General features: G+C 39.6%; 1 protein-coding gene across 1 annotated transcript; it reads left to right on the top strand.

Annotated features, from left to right (window-relative positions):
* The first annotated feature begins 4,683 nt into the window (after positions 1 to 4,683).
* Positions 4,684 to 11,734, top strand: mcee.S (methylmalonyl-CoA epimerase S homeolog). Its single transcript, NM_001096150.1, is given in 3 exon segments — positions 4,684 to 4,748; positions 5,669 to 6,009; positions 11,190 to 11,734. Coding segments are annotated over 3 exon segments (525 nt in total). The 5' UTR covers positions 4,684 to 4,717; the 3' UTR covers positions 11,343 to 11,734.
* Positions 11,735 to 21,570: the final 9,836 nt, after the last annotated feature.

Here is a 21,570-nt window from a genome sequence, read left to right as displayed (position 1 = left end):
CGTCCTTGCAGCGGCATTGAGAAAAAAGGGAATATTCGTGGTACCGTATTTGGACGACTGGCTTCTAAAAGCTTCCAGCGTAGCTCAGCTAGAAGATCACCTGAAGCTGACAATAGATCTACTTACAGCGCACGGATGGATCTTAAACGAAAAAAAGTCGAGTCTGCAGCCTTCTACCTCTGCCAGGTTCTTGGGGCTTATCTTGGACACAGTCCGAATGAGAGTTTTTCTTCCGCAAGAGAAGATACAGAGATTGTGTTCAGCAGTGAAAGATCTCAAGAGAGCTCGTTCAGTGTCTATTCGTCAAGCAATGAAACTGTTGGGCCTGATGACTGCCTCATTGGAAGCAGTTCCTTGGGCGAGAGCGCACATGCGTCCCCTGCAGAGGGCGATTCTTCTGCAATGGAACGGGGATCCCAATTCATTGGATCGTTACTTCAAAGTTCCAGCGGAGGTGAAGAGTCAATTGAGCTGGTGGATGAATCCCCGGAGATTGGCTCAAGGAAAATCATTCAAGACACCTTCTTTTCAGATAGTGACGACGGACGCCTCAGCCTGGGGCTGGGGAGCTCATATGGAAGGCCAAGTGATCCAAGGGAGATGGAATTCTTGGGAGCAGGTTCGGTCTTCGAATTTCAAGGAGCTCAAGGCCATCAGGTTAGCCCTCAGGTACTTTCAACCTCTTCTAGGGAAGAAGGAGGTACTGGTACGGTCAGACAACGCGGCAGCTGTGTTTTACGTCAACAAGCAGGGGGGAACCCGAGCTCCATTGTTGATGGAGCAATGTCACAAACTGATGGTATGGGCAGAAGGTCACCTCAATCTCCTCAGAGCAGTCCATATAAGAGGAATGGACAATGTGCTGGCAGACCGTCTCAGCAGATCTCACATAGATCACGGGGAATGGGAACTCAATCCCCAAGTCTTCAGATTATTAGCCAACAAATGGGGTTATCCCCAGATAGATCTAATGGCGACAAGGGACAACAAGAAACTGGCCTGTTTTTGTTCATTGAACAAAGGAGACAACCCGAATTACCTGGATGCCATGTCGATTCCTTGGGGCTTCAGATTGGCTTATCTGTTCCCTCCCTTACCAATGATACAGAGATCGCTACAGAAGATCAGGGTAGAGAAAGCTTCTGTGATACTAATTGCTCCGTTTTGGCCAAGGAGGACTTGGTTCTCGGATCTGATGAATCTGTCCAGGGGGGAATATTACAGACTGCCTATCAGAGAAGATCTTCTGTTACAGGGCGAGATGAAATATCCAAATTTGGAACGCCTGAGCTTGACGGCCTGGAGGCTGATAGGGAAGCATTGACAGGTCAAGGTCTTTCGGAGGAAGTAGTGAATACTTTGATGAATTCAAGGAAGAAATCCACTTCAAAAATATACGGAAGGGTGTACCTTTGTTTTCAAGAATGGAAGAAAGATAAGGGGCTGAATGAATCTAATTCCATTCCAGTGATTTTACAATTTCTTCAAGATGGGTTTACAAAGGGGCTGAAACCGAGTACACTTAAAGTGCATATTTAGGCATTGGCAAATATGTTACATCTTAACCTGTCTTCGAATCCGTTAATCAAGAGGTTTCTAAAAGCTGCATCAAAACTTAGACCTTCAATAAAACCGTTGGTGGCTCCTTGGGATTTAAATACAGTCCTTTCAGCCTTGTGTGAGGTCCCGTTTGAACCCTTGCCTGATATTGGATATAAGTTTTTGTCATGGAAAGCTTCCTTCCTTGTGGCGATAACATCAGCAAGAAGGATTGGAGAGTTACAGGCATTAGCGGTAGACCCGCCTTACACCACCTTTTTCGATGATAGAGTTGTTCTAAGGACTTTACCTTTCTTCCAGCCAAAAGTTCCTTCTACAACCAACATTAATGCGGAGATTATTCTTCCAAGGTTTAATGAAACCTTGACAGAGTCAAATAATAAGCTGTGCAGTTTGGATGTCCACAGATGTCTATCTACATATATTGAGAAATCAAAATCCTTTAGGAAATCTGAGCATTTGTTTGTTCTGTTTTCAGGGAAAAGAAAAGGTCTCAAGGCCTCGAAATCCACCCTCGCTTCATGGGTGAAGAATTCCATTCTATCAGCTTACACAGCTACTGGTCTAAAGGCTCCAGATTTGATTAAAGCTCATTCAACGAGGGCCGTTTCTACATCCTGGGCAGAAAAGTCTGCGGTGTCTGCAGCTGATATATGCAGATCTGCGACTTGGAGTAATCTACATACCTTTTCAAAGTTCTACAGGTTGGATGTGGCAGCCTCGCAAGATGCAGCGTATGGCAGCCGGATTCTTCAAACAGCCTTGTAATTTTCTCCCTCCCTTAATATGGCTTGCTAAGTCCCATTGGTGTGCTGCCTGGAGGACGCAAAGAAAATTGAAAATTTGTATTCTTACCTGAAATTTTCTTTTTCTTTAGTCCGAAAGGCAGCACAGATATTCCCTCCCAAAATAAATTACTGAAGCATTGTGGTGTTGTCTATCTTTTTGGTGCTATGAAAGTTACAATACCAGAGAGGGGGTAGGGGGAGCTTATGAATGTTTTTTCTGTCTTGTAGTTCTGTCCTATCAGAGAGGAACAGGATGTTAACCCATTGGTGTGCTGCCTTTCGGACTAAAGAAAAAGAAAATTTCAGGTAAGAATACAAATTTTCAATATTTCTGTTGAACTATCTCAAAATAACAGAACTGAAAAAAGTGTTAGAAGGTGAACAACCCCTTTAACAAAACATTAAAATGTTATTTGTACATGTAATTGCAGCATTTGCTTACCCCTTTCTGTTCCCTGCATCTAACTCTTAAAACAATGTTAAAGAAAGAGTTCTCCTCCGGGTTTGTTTGTTGAGTAGATTCAATCAGTGTATGAGTTTTTTCACGCTCAAACCTTTGTTTTAATGCGGGTCAAACGGATAAAAAAAATCATAATTTTAAAGTATATGTGGTGTTCAAAGTACAAATAAAATTGCACAGTAGATTTTGAACAATTGCGAGGCTTTCATTCTAGTGTTAAATGCATTTATATGTATTTGTATTCAGGCCCTCCCCTCCTTACATTTGCATTATTGCTGGTTGCCAGAGTTACAGAGGTATAGCAACCAGTGCAGCTGCCCAACAAAAATGACACTCAAAACCCACAAACAATTAAAAAAAAAATCAACCACAAAATGTATAATCTGTCCAGAAAGATAGTACCGGTACCCAAAATTGTATCTAAAAATTCTGAATATGACTGAACAGTTTAGTATCCTGTTTGCACTGCTCGGCAAGGACGCCTGGAACTGCTGTCCGGGTCCTGTAGCTCAATGTTCCTTCTTGTACTGATCCAGTACCTGTTGGAGCAGAGGGGAGGAGCATGTTCACAAAAGTGCTATGAGTGGATGGCATAATAGAGCTGCAGCAGTCTGCCACCACCTATGAAAATGCTGCAGGTTTTAAAGAAGGAAAGGCTGTATTTATTTGGGGGTGCCAAAAGTTAGGCACCCCCAAGTGATTATATTTGTTTACCTGAAACCCAGTGCCGGTGCTCCTTTCAGCAGAAAACCACGGAACGATCAGCTACCCTCGTCTTCTTTCTTCGTGTGGGTGCGCATATGCAGTTGCGTGAAAAGCTGAACTTTAACGAAGAAGTCAGCTATTTTGTTCTGCTGCACATGTGTTTGCCCTGGGAAATTTGAAGAAAGAAGAAGGAAGCCAATCGCTCAGTGGTGGTCGCTGGTAGAATCCCCCGACCGGTGCAATTTTCTGCTGATAGGAGCACCAGCCCGGGGTGTTGGGTAAGTACGTACATCCACTTGGGGGTGCCTAAGTCAGTTGCCCAGCAGAAAATCGCTTCTTCTTCGGGCGACTAATCTCCCTGAACTGCTTTTCCGCCGGCTATAATGTAAATCGCCGGCTGGATGGCACTCGGAGCGATTCATTTTCCGAAGTTGCCTCGCGAGGAAACTTTGGGCGATTTTATTCTAGCCGGAAGGCAGTTCGGGGAGATTAGTTGCCTGAAGAAGAAGCGATTTGTTTCAACAATGAGGCTAAATAGATAATAATTGATTATAGTATAAAGAAAACAGACTAGGAGAATAGAGATTGAATGAGGAGATGAAGAATATTAGTACTGAGAGTGGCCTCTGGTCTAAGGTTTTTGGATGGGCCCCTGGACTGTCCCAGTCCCACACTGTGTAATTGGAATGCAAGCAATACTTGTGCATTCTCATTCTCGGATTCTGACTCTTGAAACAATCATGTAGAATAAATGAGTCCTCCTCCTGCCCCAGGTCTGTCCGTCAGCTCAGTTGGCTTCTGCTACATTGATTTCCTTCCAGAAGCAGCAGTGCAGACTAGATACAGAGATCGCTGCTACTTTATATTGCAAATAGCGAGTGTCATTTAATACCTGAACGGCGGAGGGCCGGACTCACACATAATAATGTACTAATGATTGTACGTAATACAAGTGGCCACAAGTCCACAGGATTCATTTTGACAGACATCACTCTATAGGGTTCATCGCTCGCTTTACATTCAGCCCTGTGGTAACTTTTAACTGCGATTAAGCCGCTTGCTGTCAGCTCTCTTGCCAGTGTTGTGTCTGCTAATAAAGCTATGCTTGTTTCGATAATATCCATGACGTCACGGAAGCCGCGCTCACTGGAACGCACGCAGCGTTTGTTTATGTGTAAAGGTTTGTTTCAATGACAGTGGAAAGATGGCGGCGCACAGAGTTAGGACTGCTGCAGGTACAGTGACCGACTGTAATGAGAGCAGTCAAGGAATGGTCCTACTGCGCCGTTAGAGCACCCTTTATTTGCTGGGAAAACTGTGCCGAGAACAAGACAAATAAAAGCTCCGCGTTATGTTATATTTAGATTCCCCTTTAAGCTACATTTTTGACAGAGGGGAGACAATTTTGTTATCGGTCTACCTGCATCGTGATTTTCGGGCAGTTCTTTAGTCTGTATCTAAGATAGAGCATGGGCAGTGGCTGTGGATCTGGTCATGGCCATACCTCCCAAAATTTTAGAAATAAAAAGAGGCACAAAAAGATTTAGGGTTGCCACCTGGCCGATGTTTACTGGCCTGACCTGTAAAAATTATGTTTGACCCCAATATAATTAATAGGGAAAAAATCAGAATGTATGGCAAGCCTAAACGTGACAACTTTTTGCCCACGCCCATTTTTGCGGCTACACCCCCAAATTTGGCAGTTTACGAAAGTTTAAACACATTTCTGTGGTTTTTCTGTGTTATTAGTTTTCTTAGTGAAGGTGAATTGCCCTTTAAGCTGCAAGTCACAGTTTCCCCCAAAGACCTGCTTATCTTAAATAGTTACAATTGTTTCTTTGCCTATCTTAAATTGTTACAAATGTATCTAAGTGCACTTGCCATGTATTCTGGGCTCTCTGCCAAAAGCTAATTACGTTTTCGAAGCTTTGTATATTTTTCTGGCTGTCCAGAGATCAAAGAAAACGTTGGGACTGCAGGTTGATGTGATTCCCAGGAACTTTTCAGGGCTGGTACTTCTGCGGTTGGTGTGGGGGCAAGGGGGTTAATAACGCTTAGTTCTCTTTTTATCACTTTGGTTGTAGTTTGCATAATTTGCCAGCAGATGATCTGAATTTCTTCTTAATTGTATTTCTTATTCTTTCCTCCTCCACAGGCCTATTAAGCAGAGTCTGTGGACTTACCCAAGCCCGGAGAAACTTTGCAATTTCGCAATCTGTAGGTCAGAAAGTCCCCGACCCCGTATGGAATCTGGGACGTCTCAATCATGTTGCCATTGCTGTGCCTGATTTAGAGAAAGCCCGCTCTTTATATGAGAAGGTTTTAGGGGCTCATGTGAGTGAGACTGTTCCTCTACCTGAGCATGGTGTATACACTGTTTTTGTGGAGCTTGGGAACACAAAACTGGAACTTCTACACCCCTTGGGACAGAACAGTCCAATTTCTGGGTTTTTACAGAAAAACAAGGCAGGTGGATTGCATCATATATGCATTGAGGTAATGTATACTGAATTTGTCATTATTTACATCACTTTCTCACATGGTCATTTTGATTGGACAAATATAGGACAAATCAGTCTGACTGAATACAATATTATTGTAGTCAAAATGGTCCAAGTGCTGAAATGAAGTTGATTTTTTTTTAATAGTAAAGGGGGTTAAATATTATCACATTTAAATTGTGAGAAAATCAAATGCAGTGTCAGCTAGTTAGAGTGATATCAAAGTTGTTATATAAAATTATATGCTATTGCTTTGAATTTTTACTATATTGTATAGGTATAGGATCCCTTATCTGGAAACCCGATATCCAGAAAGCTCAGAATTACGGAATGGTTGTCTCCCATAGACTCCATTTTATCCAAATAATCCAAATTTTTAAAAATGATTCCCTTTTTCTCTGTAATAATAAAACAGTAGCTTGTACTTGATCCCAACTAAGATATAATTAATCCTTATTGGAAGCAAAACCAGCCTATTGGGTTTATTTAATGTATAAATTAACTTCTAGTAGACTTAAGGCATGTAGATCCAAATTACGGAAAGATCCATTAACCGGAAAAACCCAGGTCCCGAGCATTCTGGATAACAGGTCCCACACCTGTACAGGCACAGGACAAATGAAACAGAGACGGTCTAAAACCTCCAGCACGTACAATTGAAAATAATTGCTACAATGATTCACAAACAGCTTCCACTTTTTTCCAGGAGATGGCAGCACATGTTTAATTTTATGCTTCTCAGGATATAGAAATACTGCTTTGATAATTCACTTGTTATGGTGATGATTTGAAAATTTTGAATTGAAATTCTATAACCCAGACTGCAAATTCAGTGATGGATTGTGCATAGGAATTAAAATGGTCAAACACCATACAAACCAAAGTTTCTTACTTGCTGGGCCATTTTAAATTTCATTTCACAGTGTAGTGTGACTTCAGGTACTGCTTTGCATGCACTGTCTCTTCAACACTCATTTGAATAGCATTAATTGTGTTTGACAAAGTACAACTGATATGTAATTGAAAAAGAAAGAGACAGGGTATGCACAATAGTACTTAAAGGGGAAGGAAACCTAGTCGGCAAACCCCCCACCCCCCCTCCTGTTTGTTGCCCCCCCTCCCTCCTCCCCCCTGGCCTACCTGTCCCGCTGGGCAAATGCCCCTAACTTGTTACTTACCCTTCTGCGCAGGTCCAGTCCAGGGAGTTCACTGCCACTGTGGGCACGGGGGGCTCCCCCTGCTGTTCATAAGTATGATTGTTTCCCTGCAGAGCAGTTAGGGAACGTCTGACAATTCCTATCCACAGCAGTAAAGTAAAGGAGAATTTCACTGCAGTCAGGTTTCTTATAAAAATTGTACACATTATTTAATAAAAGTATATTGAGAGAGATTTCTTTTTCATTAAAGAAAGTAAAAATGGGATTTATTTTCTTTACATGCCCCGTAAGGTCTTACCTGTCTTAAAGCTTCTTAACTCTGTATAAAGGTAATGGAGCAAAGGGTGTAGCACCCCTTTCTTAAGTAGGACAGTCCTGAACCTGAGAATGCCTTAAGGGCTAAAGCCTGTGAAATATTCACCATAGGACAACATCCCCTTTTATCACTGTTATACCAGAGGAATGACAAGGAGACCACCACCAGTGATGAAGCAAAACGTCAAGGACTTGATGATGAGGCAAGATGGTTATTTGCCAGCAGTCTTTTTAAAAAATGTAATTATATCTCCAATCCTCAGGCCCATTGGGCTTCCTAAAGCCTCCAGGGTCAGTGCATCGGTTGTCCTGTGGCTAATATCACATTTGCCCTTTAGTCTAATGTACAGATAACAATTATAGGATCATGTTTGCATTTTAAGGGACAGCAATTACACTAAAAATAGTCTAAACACAGCACCACTGAAACATAGTAAATATGTACTAAACTTTCTCAGAATAATACTTGCAGTGTTTATCAAAACATTGTTGGCATTATATCCTCTTAAATTATGTACAATCTCAGCTTCTAAGGCACCTTGGATGTAAGTTCATCTTACTTTCTTTTGATTGGAAGTGCATTGTTAGAAGCCTGTGGGAAATGCAGCTTTTTATCAGAGGAATTATAGAAATGGAGGTTTTGGCTGATTCCCAACAGCTGCAAAGGCTCTTGCTGTAGATTGATGATACCCAATCCTCTATTAAACAATGAATTTCAGTGGTAATATTCCTCTTTATGTGTTGTAGTAGAACTAAGCTTGCATTTTTTATCTTGCAATATCTCTTTGATCATCATAGACCTTGCAGGAAAGAAGAGTTATAATTGATTTTGCTGAGAGGTGTAACTGATAGGATCAGCATAAAAGCTAAATGTAAACACCACTTGTGCTAGATTCGCTTCTACTATAGTTAAGTGTCTTTCCTGTTCTTTTACCAGATGGGTACCAGTGCTATTAATTATGTCAAGCTGCAGACTTTTATCAGTTCATTAATGGTGCAATTAATTAATTACATTGACCCTCCTGAATAAGGCTCATTGCAAAAAATTCTATAAATCATAGGTGCCATTGTTACTTTATTCCCATTTGGGGTATATTATATTTGGGGTCCGCTAGAGTGAAATTCTGTCACTCTCCATTCATTTCTATGGCATTTTAAAAAGAGTATTTATCAATGGTTAAAAGTGAAAATTCACCCTTTGATAAACACGCCTTTTAAAATGCCAAAGAAATGAATGGAGAGCTGTGGAATTTCACTCCGTGGTGATCTCAGACTTCACTCTTGGATAAATATACCCCATTATCTATGCTGAAATCCAAGTGCTGGTAAATAACTACATTTCTTCCCTGTCTCATAGACTTCTGTCATATGGGGAGCTTTGATCATTCCTATTTGTAGCAGCATCCAAAACATCCACTTACTGCCACAAATTGCTTCTGTTGTACTCAGTAGTACGATGGTTCTAGAGATTACCATCCCCAATTTAAATCATCCATATTTCCATTTTCATAATCACCTGTGCAAGGTCACTTGCAGTGTTTTCCACTGAAGTCAATAGGAAGTGGCTTACAGGTAATGCCATTTTGTCCAAATATGCCAAAGATGTGTGTCATAAGGGAAGATCAGTAACTCCTACCTGCAACTAGGTAGAAAGAAGCATAGTTGTTGTGTGGGGAATGTAAGTTCTTGCGCCCATATAGGAAACCATGCAACTGTGTTTTAACTAACTACAAGTTAGTCTCCCAGTGTAACATAGGCATACTACTATCTTTAACTTTACCATCAAGTTCAGCCTTATAAACACTCTACAAGCTTATCCAGAGGAAAGGAAACCAAAAGACTCGGCAAGATGGTTCTCAATCAGTCTCTACAGTTTGGGTAGATTGAGGGAGTGAGTGGAGCTTGGGCAGACTGTGGAAGTGGTTGGGTAGAATAAGGGCATTGTCTTAATTGTCCCTCATTTGATGATTCATAAATCTATGTAATTAGTGTCATTAAAACCTTGTGGAATGAAACGTGGCTAGGCTGTGATTTTAGATATCTGTATTTCTTTCAGGAGGTCTAAAAGGGTAGAGGGGTTGTCTTTATGTCTAACCAGAATTAATGCCATGAACTAAAGGCATTAGCAAGGATAAAGGTGTCCATACACGGGCAGATTAAAGCTGCTGATTTTGGTACTTTAGACCAATTTCTGCATCTTATCTGCCAGTGTATGGGGGCTTCCGAGGGGTCTCCCTGATCGATATCTGGCCAAGATATAGATTGGGGAGGTTCGATTTTTCTGGCGATCAAGGACCGCATTGGCTAGTTGATGCGGTCCTCATCCTGTCTGCGACCAGTCTCTTTGTAGTAATCCGATTGTTCGGATTAACCCGATATTGCCCAGCCGTTGGTGGACGTATCTGGGAAAGATTCGCTCGTTTGGAAAGGTCTTATCGCGTATGGCTACCGTAACAATGGAGGAAATTACAATTTCTAAAAAGTAATTATTGTAAGCTGTAAACTTTGCATTGATGAGAACAAGGTATGTTACTATTACAGATGGAAAAAGCTTCAGAAATAGACCAGGTTGTAATTATTTGTGATTTCATTTTCCTGCAATTAATTGGATTAATAGGCCAGCCATGTTAAAAAAACACAGATTTGTGAATATGTAACATAACAACTTTTTGTCACAGCTAGTTCAGAAACTTTTTTGGAGGTATGCTCTTTTGGATCATGGATCATGAATTATACAAACTATATCTCCAGAACTACTCTGGGTAAGTATTAAAGGAAAAGTCATCATAACCTGATCTGTGAGATTATGCTGCAGAGAACTACATAATGGACATTCATTTTAGACATTCAAATTACCTCAGTATAAGGGCAATTTACAAACCTGTCCTGAACCTGGTCACTGCAAACTGAGCATAGGATGAAAAAATAAATTACCAGAGGTTACTTTCAGCAAAAGCCACATACTGTATATAATTCAGAGATATTAGGTCTTCGTAATTCCTTGCCCCATCTCTTTGACTTCCAAGCTTTTCTTTTGGTAAGTGAAGCTTTCACATTGCAGGCATGGCCAATTATCAGTTCACGAGAAAACACCAGGATTTACCAACGTTTAGCAGCCTGGATTTGCTGATTTATTTTTGAGTTTGGTTTTCTCTGAAGGTAACTCTTTACCTGAATGTATTTACTTATTCCAGTTGTTGCATGGTTGCATTTAAGTATATTACCTATTTGGAACTCTTCACACAGCACATTCATTAGGAGACAATAAATTAATAAATGCCTGTATTTAAATTTACTTTTTTTTTTTACAGATTATTTTACTTAATTCTATTTAGAGTTACATTATATTTATTTGTTTTTGTAACCTGGCCCATAATTTGTACATTTTCCAAACAAAGCTCCACTAAAATCCTTGGGAAATAATAAAAAAAAGCAAGAGAAAAAAAGAGACCTGCTTGCTTGTGTGTATACAGACAGCTGTCCTACTGCTGAGACTGGTCTTAGGTTTTTTTTCAACCCAACTTAACTATGTAACTGTGTAAGAGAATAATGAAGATTTTCTGGAAAAAATGCAGTACTAACTGCATACACACAGACAAACCCTTCTCTTTCCTTTCTTCTAACCAGTAACATTTGAAACTTACGTATATGTACCCCTCCTGCAGGTCTCATTCAGGTATGTTTTCCTTTTTAATTCACTTAGGTTGATGACATTAAAGCAGCAATGACCAGTTTAAAAGAGAAAAAAATCAAAATCCTAAGCGAAGAACCAAGAATAGGCGCACACGGAAAGCCAGTCGTCTTCTTGCATCCAAAAGATTGCGATGGAGTTCTCGTAGAGCTTGAAGAAGCCTAATATGAATGGCCCAGTCATAAAATACAGGAACGTCTGGAAAATGAACCAAGAATTTATATTTCATTTCCTATCTGTCCAGATTCAAGCCTTTAAAATTCACCCTAGCCAATGTAAACTATTCTTAGTTACTTGTTGTAATGCTAATCATCTTGTTTAATGGCAACCAGCATTTAAAGGTGATGTCCAATTAAATAACGGAAAAACTTTTTTTGCATAATGAAAGATTAATTCTAACCAATTTTCAAATATACATTTATTTAAATAAAACTCATTGATAAATATGAATAATGTGAATATGATTGCTATTGAAAGCAGCATCTGTCTGGCCTTTGCTGTTATATTCTCTGCTTGCCTGACTACAAATAAAATAGCAGAAAGCAGCTCTCCACCAATCAAGACTCCAGCTCCCATAATGCTTTGCATGCTTTAGTAATTCTTGTCTTCTCAGGTCTGTTTATTACAGATTATGCAGGAAATTGGGTTGAGGAGAGCTTGTTTCCCATACAATGGGTAATGGAGGGAATATAAAGAGACACATATTGTAAATGTAGTATTACATTAACAAATGATTGTAAAGTTATTGAAATGTTTTTATAATAATGAAAAGCTTTCTATTATTTGGGTAAACATTCCATCTAGGAAAGCTTTTAGTTAATGTATGTTAGATAATCTGTTAGGCCTCCCAGTATGCCATGGCTTTTACACCACAAGCATATCATTTACAAAACATTGATTTTTTTTTTTTTTTTAAAAGTGGTTTCTTCTTATACCTTAAAGATTAGGGTTTAACTATTCAAATTATGCATTTTCACATATCAGTCTCAATCTAAATAAGATTTACTTCAGATATGTATATAATGCAACTTCTCTTTATAGGGATTGCGATAAAATGTAAACTACTAAATTAAAATCACTTTTTAAGACAGATTTTCAGATCATTGTTTTGGGTACAAAAACATTTTGTAATTAAATATTCATTACGCTTCTCTGTTATCTTTGTGCCAGTAATTTATTTTTAGTATAAAATGTATTCTAAAATATAAAGCAGGATCATAGTTAAACACTTGTTATACAGGTATGGAACCTTCTATCTGGAATGCTTAGGACCTGGGGTTTTCTGGATAAGGTATCTTTCCATAATTTACCTTGCCATACCTTAAGACAGTCTACTAAAAAAAAATGTAAACTTTAATTAAACCCAATAGAATTGTTTTGCCTCCAACAAGGTTAAGGATTATATCTTAGTTAAGATCAAGTACAATGTACTGTTTTTTAATTACAGGGAAAAGGAAATTGGAATTATTTGATTTAGATGGATTATTGGAGATGGCCTTCCTGTAATTTGAAACTTTCTGGATAATGGGTTTCTAGATAACAGATCCCATACCTTTATGTATTTTCCAGCTGAGTACATATATAAATAAATTACAATTTATTTCTCTTCTTTTTATGTTGATAACAGCCAAACAGCTTGGTGTGTTGTTTTTGTCACTGCAACTATATTATGTAGTGAGTCTCATATAAAACACTGAGGGGCAAAGTCACTAATCTGTGGAAATTCGTCATGCTGGCGAATTTTCGGTAACGTTAGTCACTTCGCCCTTTAGTGAATTTCCCCCTAAGATGTGGATTTTAATGTACGTTACGTCTTGCGCTAGACTTGCCTTCGCCACCTCAGACCAGGCAAAGTGCAATAAAGTAGATATGAGTTCCTCCCAAAAACGCTGGCAACTTTTCAGGGTGATAGGCTGCAAAAGATCTTCCCCCCTACATTTCCTTATATATGGCACATAAACTATACACTGGGATCATGTGTAGGGCATTATAACAACTCTATTTTCTTTTATTAAGGTTCCCTGGGCTTGTGTAATGTAATGTGTTTGCTGCAACATATACGTCCATTGAAATTTAACTTCCCGCCGTATGCAAATTACCCAACGCTAGCGCAACTTCGCTTTGCTTGCCGGATTAACGCTAGCATAACGCCCTGAACGCAACCTCACATTTTAGTTAATTAGCGTTGTCCTGGAGATTTTTTGTGTGGCGATGTGAGCGAAGCCGTCGCTGGCGAATTTCCGCAGGTTAGTGAATTTGCATAGTTACGTCCATTCGCCAGAACGAAAATTCACCTAACGTTAGAGTGTGAAGTAGCGCGACAGTCCATCTCCTTCGCTAGCGAATTTACGCCTGCGTCTGTTAGTAAATTGGCGAAGTCCCGAAATGACGTCACGCTGGCGAATTTTCGTTAACGTTAGTCACTTCGCTCTTTAATGAATTTCCCCCTGAGGGAATGGGAGTGCTATTCATGTTTTTGCCAACACCATGGATAGCTCAACTGTTATGCATGTGCTTAATGGGCAAGACAGCAAGTAGTAAATGCTGCTTGCCACACTGCAATTGTAATGTTCAAGTCCAAATCTGTGTCTCTTGCCATCTACACAACAAAACACTGAAACAAGGAGCATGTTAACATAGATAATGAGGTTGCTGTTCAATAAAACAGGGTCCATGTTGGCTACAATCTAATTAACTTCCTTGTTCCTTTGACTTAAGTCACATGACTTTAAAGGGATACTGTCATGGGAAAAAAAAGAATTTTTCAAAATCAATCCTTTAATAGTGCTGCTCCAGCAGAATTCTGCACTGAAATCCATTTCTCAAAAGAGCAAACAGATTTTTTTATATTCAATTTTGAAATCTGACATGGGGCTAGACATTTTGTCAATTTCCTAGCTGCCCCAAGTCATGTGACTTGTGCTCTGATAAACTTCAATCACTCTTTACTGCTGTACTACAAGTTGGAGTGATATCACCCCCTCCCTTTCCCCCCCAGCAGCCAAACAAAAGAACAATGGGAAGGTAACCAGATAGCAGCAAGATAACAGCTGCCTGGTAGATCTAAGAACAACACTCAATAGTAAAAACCCATGTCCCACTGAGACACATTCAGTTACATTGAGAAGGAAAAACAGCAGCCTGCCAGAAAGCATTTCTCTCTTAAAGTGCAGGCACAAGTCACATGACCAGGGGCAGCTGGGAAATTGACAAAATGTCTAGCCCCATGTCAGATTTCAAAATTGAATATAAAAAAATCTGTCTGTTCTTTTGAGAAATGGATTTCAGTGCAGAAGTCTGCTGGAGTAGCACTATTCACTGATGCGTTTTGAAAAAAACATGTTTTCTGATGACAGGATCCCTTTAAGGATTCGGTTTGGTCAGGTGCTTGGATTTGGCCAAATCCTGCTAAAAAAAGGCCAAATCCTAAACAGAATCTTGGATTTGCTGCATCCCTAAACATATAAGGCACAGCAGAATAAGTGAGTCCCTTTCCCTTTGTTAATGATCTACAACATAATTAAAGTTTTGAAAACAATCTTGGTTTAAGATACTGGCATGACAGTGGCACTTTAGCTATTGTTAAATGGCTTGTTCCTATTGGTACAACTAATCTATCCTTTAATAGTACAGTCATTTGCTAAGCAAGCCATGCCAGTTACAGTACACATTTATCAACAGGGAAGATAATCTTCCCTAATATGTAATGCCCACTGTATCTCAAAAGACAATTCTAATCACCTTCACCAATCTCATTATTTTATAATACTGCATTAAAGCAAGTCTCGTAAGCAGGGCTTGGATCCAAATCCTTTGGAAGGTATAGTCAATGGAGCTGAACCTACAGCATCTGGCAGAAAATACTCTAAAATCACACACTAAATGAAAAATTGTGCTAATGGGATTGTTTTATTTTTTTATTTAACTGAGCTAAACCACATCTCAATTATCTCAATAGCTGGGGGGGTTATAAAGTAGTGGCATTCATTGCTTTTGTTTTGGTCACTGATCCCAGCTAGTCACTGATTGGTTTTTGTGGTTTACTGTTTGAGACAAAATTTACACCAGTTTTGTGTACCCCTCCCTAGAATCACACATCTAATTGAACAATAGATATTAAAATATGTTATATTCAAAAGATCTTGAAAATTCTCAAGTGTTACGTGCAGCTGAAACATGTTTTAGCTGTTTTTTCAAGAGCTATTCAATGAGATTATTCCTTGGCTTTGTTATATGAATATGTTATATAAACCTGCTAAAACTGATACTCTTACCAAAAGACAGACATTATGGTGGAGATCATTGTATAATCCGTATGGGGCTACCGGTTTTCTATTTTGAGCTCATTCAGAACTAGAGTTTGTTGTCCTAGTGATTGCTTTGCTCTATTATATGTTGATAAAGAGCATTTCATCCATATACGTTAGTACAGTACACAGTGAAACGAAACAATGTTCCTCTAGGACCATGGTGCTACACACAACATAGATGTACCGGACAATAGACAAAAAGTGCAAGTGCAAAAATATGCAACTCCAGATGTAATAATGCTAAATATGTAATAATGCTAAACGTCAGACATGATGGGTGTATTGTGATATGATAGTAGTAAGAACATGATAAAGAACATGATAAAATGCAGATGTGCTCATAGAGAACAATTGTATCCAATGGCTATTTATTTATACAATGGCGTACAGTGGCTGTGTAACGTTGTGGTATATAGTAAGGTCAGATGGAGTGTGTGTGCGTGAGAGAGATCTGTCCCTGAGTATTCAGAAGCCTTATGGTTTGGGGGAAGAAACTGTTACACAGTCTGGTAGTGAGGGCCCTAATGCTTCGGTACCTTTTTCCAGATGTCAGGAGTGTGAACAGTGAGTGTGAGGGGTGTGTTGGATCAGCCACAATGCTGGTGGCTTTACGGATGCAGTGAGTGGTGTAAATGTCCATGATGGAAGGAAGAGACACCTATGATCTTCTCTGCTGTCTTCACTATCCTCTGTAGGGTCTTGCGCTCCATGACAGTGCAGTTCCCAGCCCAGACAGTGATACAGCTGCTCAGGATACTCTTGATAGTCCCTCTGTAGAAAGTTTTGAGTATGGATGGTGGGAGATGGGATTTCCTCAGCTTGCGCAGGAAGTAGAGGCACTGTTGGGCTTTCTTGGCTAAGTAGCTGGTGTTGTGGGACCAGGTAAGGTTCTCAGCCAGGTGAACTCCATGGAATTTGGTGCTTTTGACGATCTCCACATTAGAGCCGTCGATGTACAGTGGCAGGTGGTCACTCCTAGTCTTCCTAAAGTCAACAACCATCTCCTTTGTTTTGTCTACATTGAGAGACAGGTTGTTGGCTCTGCACCAGTCTGTTAACCGCTGCACCTCCTCTCTGTATGGTGACCCTGATGGTTGGCAGGAACCATGTTGACTAGGGAGCTCCTGGAGTGTAACATCTGACATTTCCACCAAGCCTAAGGCTCTATACTGCACACAGTATATATTAGTGAAGTGTTTTGCTACATCTTGACAATATTATAACATATTCTTAGAGTAACAATAGAGAAAGCCAAGGTTTTCTTTAACCAGTCACACTCAAATACTGCTGAATTCTGTTTTCACTGTTCATTAGAACCCATGTGACTGAACCCCAATGAACCCTTCCTTTTATTTTCCATCACTTTAAAGGAACAGTTCAGTGTAAAAAACTAGGTAATTAGATAGTATGTGCCAAAAAAATGTTTCTAATATAGTCATTTAGCCAAAATGTAATGTATAAAGGCTGGAGTGGCCGGATATCTAAAATAACAGAACAGAACTTCCTGCTTTTCAGCTCTCTAACTCTGAGTTAGTCAGTGACTTTTCGGGGAGCCACATCGGACATAACTGTTCAGTGAGTTTGCAATTGATCCTTAGCATGCAGGTCAGATTCAAAAGCAACAGTTATGGCCTATGTGGCCCCCTCAAGTCACTGATTGGTTACTGCCTGGTAACCAATCAGTGGAAACCATGAGAGCTGCAAACAGGAAGTAGTGTTTTGGTGCTTTGGCATCCAGTGCAATTGTTTGGAAGAAGGAAGCAATACAGCATGGCACTATAACCATGCATTAATCTTTTCAACTGTTACTTCTTCCTTTCTAGTGTATATCAAAGTAGTTTAAGTCTCAGTAAAACAATGAAACATGTTAAGAAATAAAAAATACCATTGCAGTACTTTATCCATAGTTTTAAATGGAAAAACGTTTCATAACCTTATCTATTTTGAATGATTAAAAAAGGAATTGATTGACAGGAGTAGTGGCATACCACCACTCTGAAATCACTGCCACACATCAAATGTCCGCATATTTTCCATTTGTTACTGTTTTTTTCGCTTTGAAAAAAGTGTTTTTAAGTGTAAAAGTTGCATATAAATACAAAAAAAGTTTCATGTTTTGTCTTACTGCACGCTAAGTCGAGTTAGTTACAAATGTTTCATTTTTTAAGCTTCTTCTCTTCACATCAGGCTTATCCTAATGAGCATTTTGTGCTAATCCTTGTGATGATGTAATAATGCAGAAAGAATAATTGCCTAATTTGTGTTAAATAGGTGTTCTGATCTAATTATAACCCCTTTCAAACGCTTCAAATATAATTTTCTATATTGGTGATTACAGTTATTTAACACACTGTGACTTGTGGGTATTCAACTGCAGAGCTGAAAATTCATTATCCCAGAAACCCTTTGCATAAAATGAATATAACAGCTCTCACTGGTGTTGAATATTTTTGCTCTGCTAAAACTTGTTTTGGTGTTGTACTAATTACTCTCTCGCGTTTTCTGTCAGAATTTGAGATGAACTCATGTGTGGATAATACAACATGGAGACTGCAGCCTCACAGAACATTGTCAATCTTACAACACATTTACAGCAACAAAGGTACAATGTGATTTTACTAAAGAACTGATCCCATACTAGTTCAAAGGGATGCAGAAAATGCAGCAGATATAAGAAAGGTTGCTAAACTGGATTGCAATGAAAGGGGTTACACCATTTAGTGCAAAACTACAGCATAACTTTTAGAGGGGTCATATTAACTGCAGTAAAGTTTGCAACAGTGCAGTAGCAACAAGACTGTCTGATAAAACAAAGACTGACTGCTAGTGCTCAAGTGCTGGTTGATCTAATCTGTTAGTGATTGTACATGTACTTTATGTGATCATCAGCTTAAAAGCTTTTAAAGTCCCCTAAGTCAACTGTCAGAAGACTAACCTCCATATGTAATAATAGGCATAACGTTTGCCCAGGGGCAGCAACCAATACCTTTGCTTTTTTGGCATCTTGTCGAAATATCAGCTACTGTGTGCAGAGTTCCTATAAATATATGCTCTTTGCTTTGGCTTTAGCTTGTATAAAGAAATCATCCAGACAATTAGGCTAGCTGCAGAAAGCTTTTATATCCAATTTGCAAACTTGTGGATCAGACTCATCATGATCATTTTGGCCATTTGGGACTTCTGCAGATTCAGCCGTTTTCTGTAACACTATAATATTCATAAAAAGAAAACTTGAAATTCATGACGCCAATTAGGGTCTTCATTTACACTAGTGCCTACAGGAGCATCCTCATCAGCATATCTATTAGAACTTCATCTAGTTAAAAGTGAAGAACTGTAGTTTCAATTTTTTTTTTGGACTGAAATTTCAGATGTGGTGATGGGGCAAATAACTTCATAGCTGAGGCTTTCAAATTTATTGAGACATAATGAAAATGCTTTTGCTCAGACAGTGCTGTGTTTGTAATGAGAAGGATTGCATTTAAAGGGGATTTGTAGTCAATGAGAAAATTAAAGTAAACCTGCTTGGAATGCTCTTCTGAACACTATTGCAATTTAATTTTCTTTTTTCAAGAGTTTTTAAATATATTAGCTGTTACTGGTAAAGGGAGCTTACAGCTCAGAAGCCGTATGTTAAAGCTGATGGGTTGGTGCCCCAAAGCATCTCTGTCCCTCCAGCTGTTAGCACAGCTTTAAACTCCCAAGGACGGGAGATGCTTATTGCATATGCATTTATCCCTCAGGCTGCTGATGCAGAGCTCAGAGAAAAAAGCAAGCTGTTAGCTGCTTTTAAACCTTTAAACATGAAAGACATTGGGAAACTAAATTAAATAATAAAAATGATGAAGTGCAACGTGAGCAAGTTTTTATGAATCTTCTTTTTTGCTTTAGATCCCCTTTAACCCCTTAGCCAGCAGTTTATTGTCCTATAAACATACATCTCTATGGTATTTGCATGCCATGGTATTTGCATGCCATTGTATTTTCATGCTCACTGAAGTTTGGAATTAAATGTGATGTCTCCCTTGCACTAATATCTCATGTGGCAGGACAAGTGCTCTCAAGTAAAAGTACTACGAATCAACAACCATCCCTACCATCAGTTGTACAGATAATTCCTATCCATCAAAGGTACTTGAATCAATAGGCGCTCTGTGCACTTCCATATAGTTGTGTTCGACAACACTCAGTCTTCCCTGCATCCCAATCCTAATCTAGCACAGTTGCACGCACCTATTGATGCTGGGCAGGGCCTCCATCATAAACCGCAGGGCCCCATACGAGCCCCACCTATGGGTCCACCCTCCCCACCCCACAGGTCCACCCCCACCACACACTAAAAAACATTGGTGGCTATGGTTCCCACATGTTAGTAAAAAAAAAAGGGCCCCCATTAAAAAATATTGGTGCCCCCCCCCACGTTATAAGAAAATTGGTGGCCAGGGCCCCCCTTAAACGTCCACGTAAAAAAACTTGCCCCCCCAGAAGTTTAAAAAAAATTTGGTGCCCAGGGACCCACCACACAACAGGGACCACAAAGGGTTACCTTTAGGGGGGACCTGCCATGTTACACTTACTTCATAAGTGTGGCCCACCTGCTGTCAGTGAACTGCCAACTACAGAAGGGAGGAGGGGAGCATAGGTGGTTGCATCTTCTTCCAGTGACAGCATTTTCTTCTCTTATTGGAATTTCAAGTCCTGGTAAAGCTGCATGGTGATTGGATGAGCTGGAGGAGAAGATCAAACCTTAACTATCCAATCCCTGAGCAGCTCAAACGGGACTTAAACTCAGTGACCAATAAGGGGAAGTAATGGACAGAAGTTACCTCCCCTTGTGCTCTCACCCTGCTTTCCCAAATTCGGCAGCTCTCAGAAAGCAGGGGGGCCTGGCTAATCAAGAAAGTGAGGCGTGGCCGGGGCCCCCCTTACCCTCGGGCCTCCTATAACTCTCCCCCCCTTACCCCCCTGATGGCTGCCCTGATGCTGGGGAACCCTGGAACTATCGCTACATCTAAACCAGTCTGTACTACTCCAGCATTCCTACAGCACCTTGAGACAATTTCCACAGCTGAAACAATAGGATACACATTAAACCAGCTGGGCCTAGAAAATATTCAGAGCAATTGCGTCTGATTCACAATGAAGTGTGGGGGCAATTGAGCTAATCTGAATACATCATCTGCTATTGTGTTTCTGTAGCAAGCACAGCATCATTGGAAATAAGGGTTAAAAAAACATGGCAAATGCGGTAGAAAATCATACTTTCTGTGATACAGCTGTATTGATATAAACATCACCTAATTCCTTTTGTTTGCACTGTATATTACTTCACCTAAAGGCTGCACATTATTTTTTTTTGTAACAAAGTTTTATTTGGTTTTGCCATTTAAATTTCCAAATATTTCTCAAAAAACAAGTATATAAAGTCATGGTTGCTGTTTTATAAAGTAGTCCTGTAATGGGATTATAAAATCTTATACAGGTAATATTTGCATTATTAATATCAGATAAAAAAAGGGGTAGGAAATGGAATTATTAAAGAGGTAACAGGGGGAGGTTGTCATCTCAGGCTTGGGTAGCATATTCTGAGATACAAAGTAGTCCCATTTTGACCATATTTTCTCATGTTGAGATATGGACCCTGTATGTTTTAGGTTGCCACTTATTGAGCGCCACTTGGAAAGTGTACTACTAGAAAGAAGAGGACTAAGAACCTACCTGCTATGGATTTATAGTTAGTTAAAAGTTTTTTTTGTAACACAGCTTAGTGCAGGTTATGCAGGTGTAATGTATTGAAATGTATTTGTGTTATTTGTGTTTAAATGTTTGTGTGTAATTAGCTATACTATATATGAACTTCCACAATTTCCATGAGTTTAAAGGGATTCTGTGATGGGAATTTTTTTTTTCCAAAATGCATCAGTTAATAGTACTGTTCCAGCAGAATTCTGCACTGAAATCTGTTTCTCAAAAGAGCAAACAGATTGTTTTATATTTAATTTTGAAATCTGACATGGAGCTAGACATATTGTCAGTTTCCCAGCTGCTCCCAGTCATGTGACTTGTGCTCTGATAAACTTCAG

The sequence above is a fragment of the Xenopus laevis genome, chromosome 3S, assembly GCF_017654675.1.
Source record: "Xenopus laevis strain J_2021 chromosome 3S, Xenopus_laevis_v10.1, whole genome shotgun sequence".
Classification (NCBI taxonomy): Eukaryota; Metazoa; Chordata; class Amphibia; order Anura; family Pipidae; genus Xenopus; species Xenopus laevis.
The sequence above is the reverse complement of the archived record's forward strand: the minus strand, read 5'-3'. Positions and strand labels throughout refer to the sequence as shown.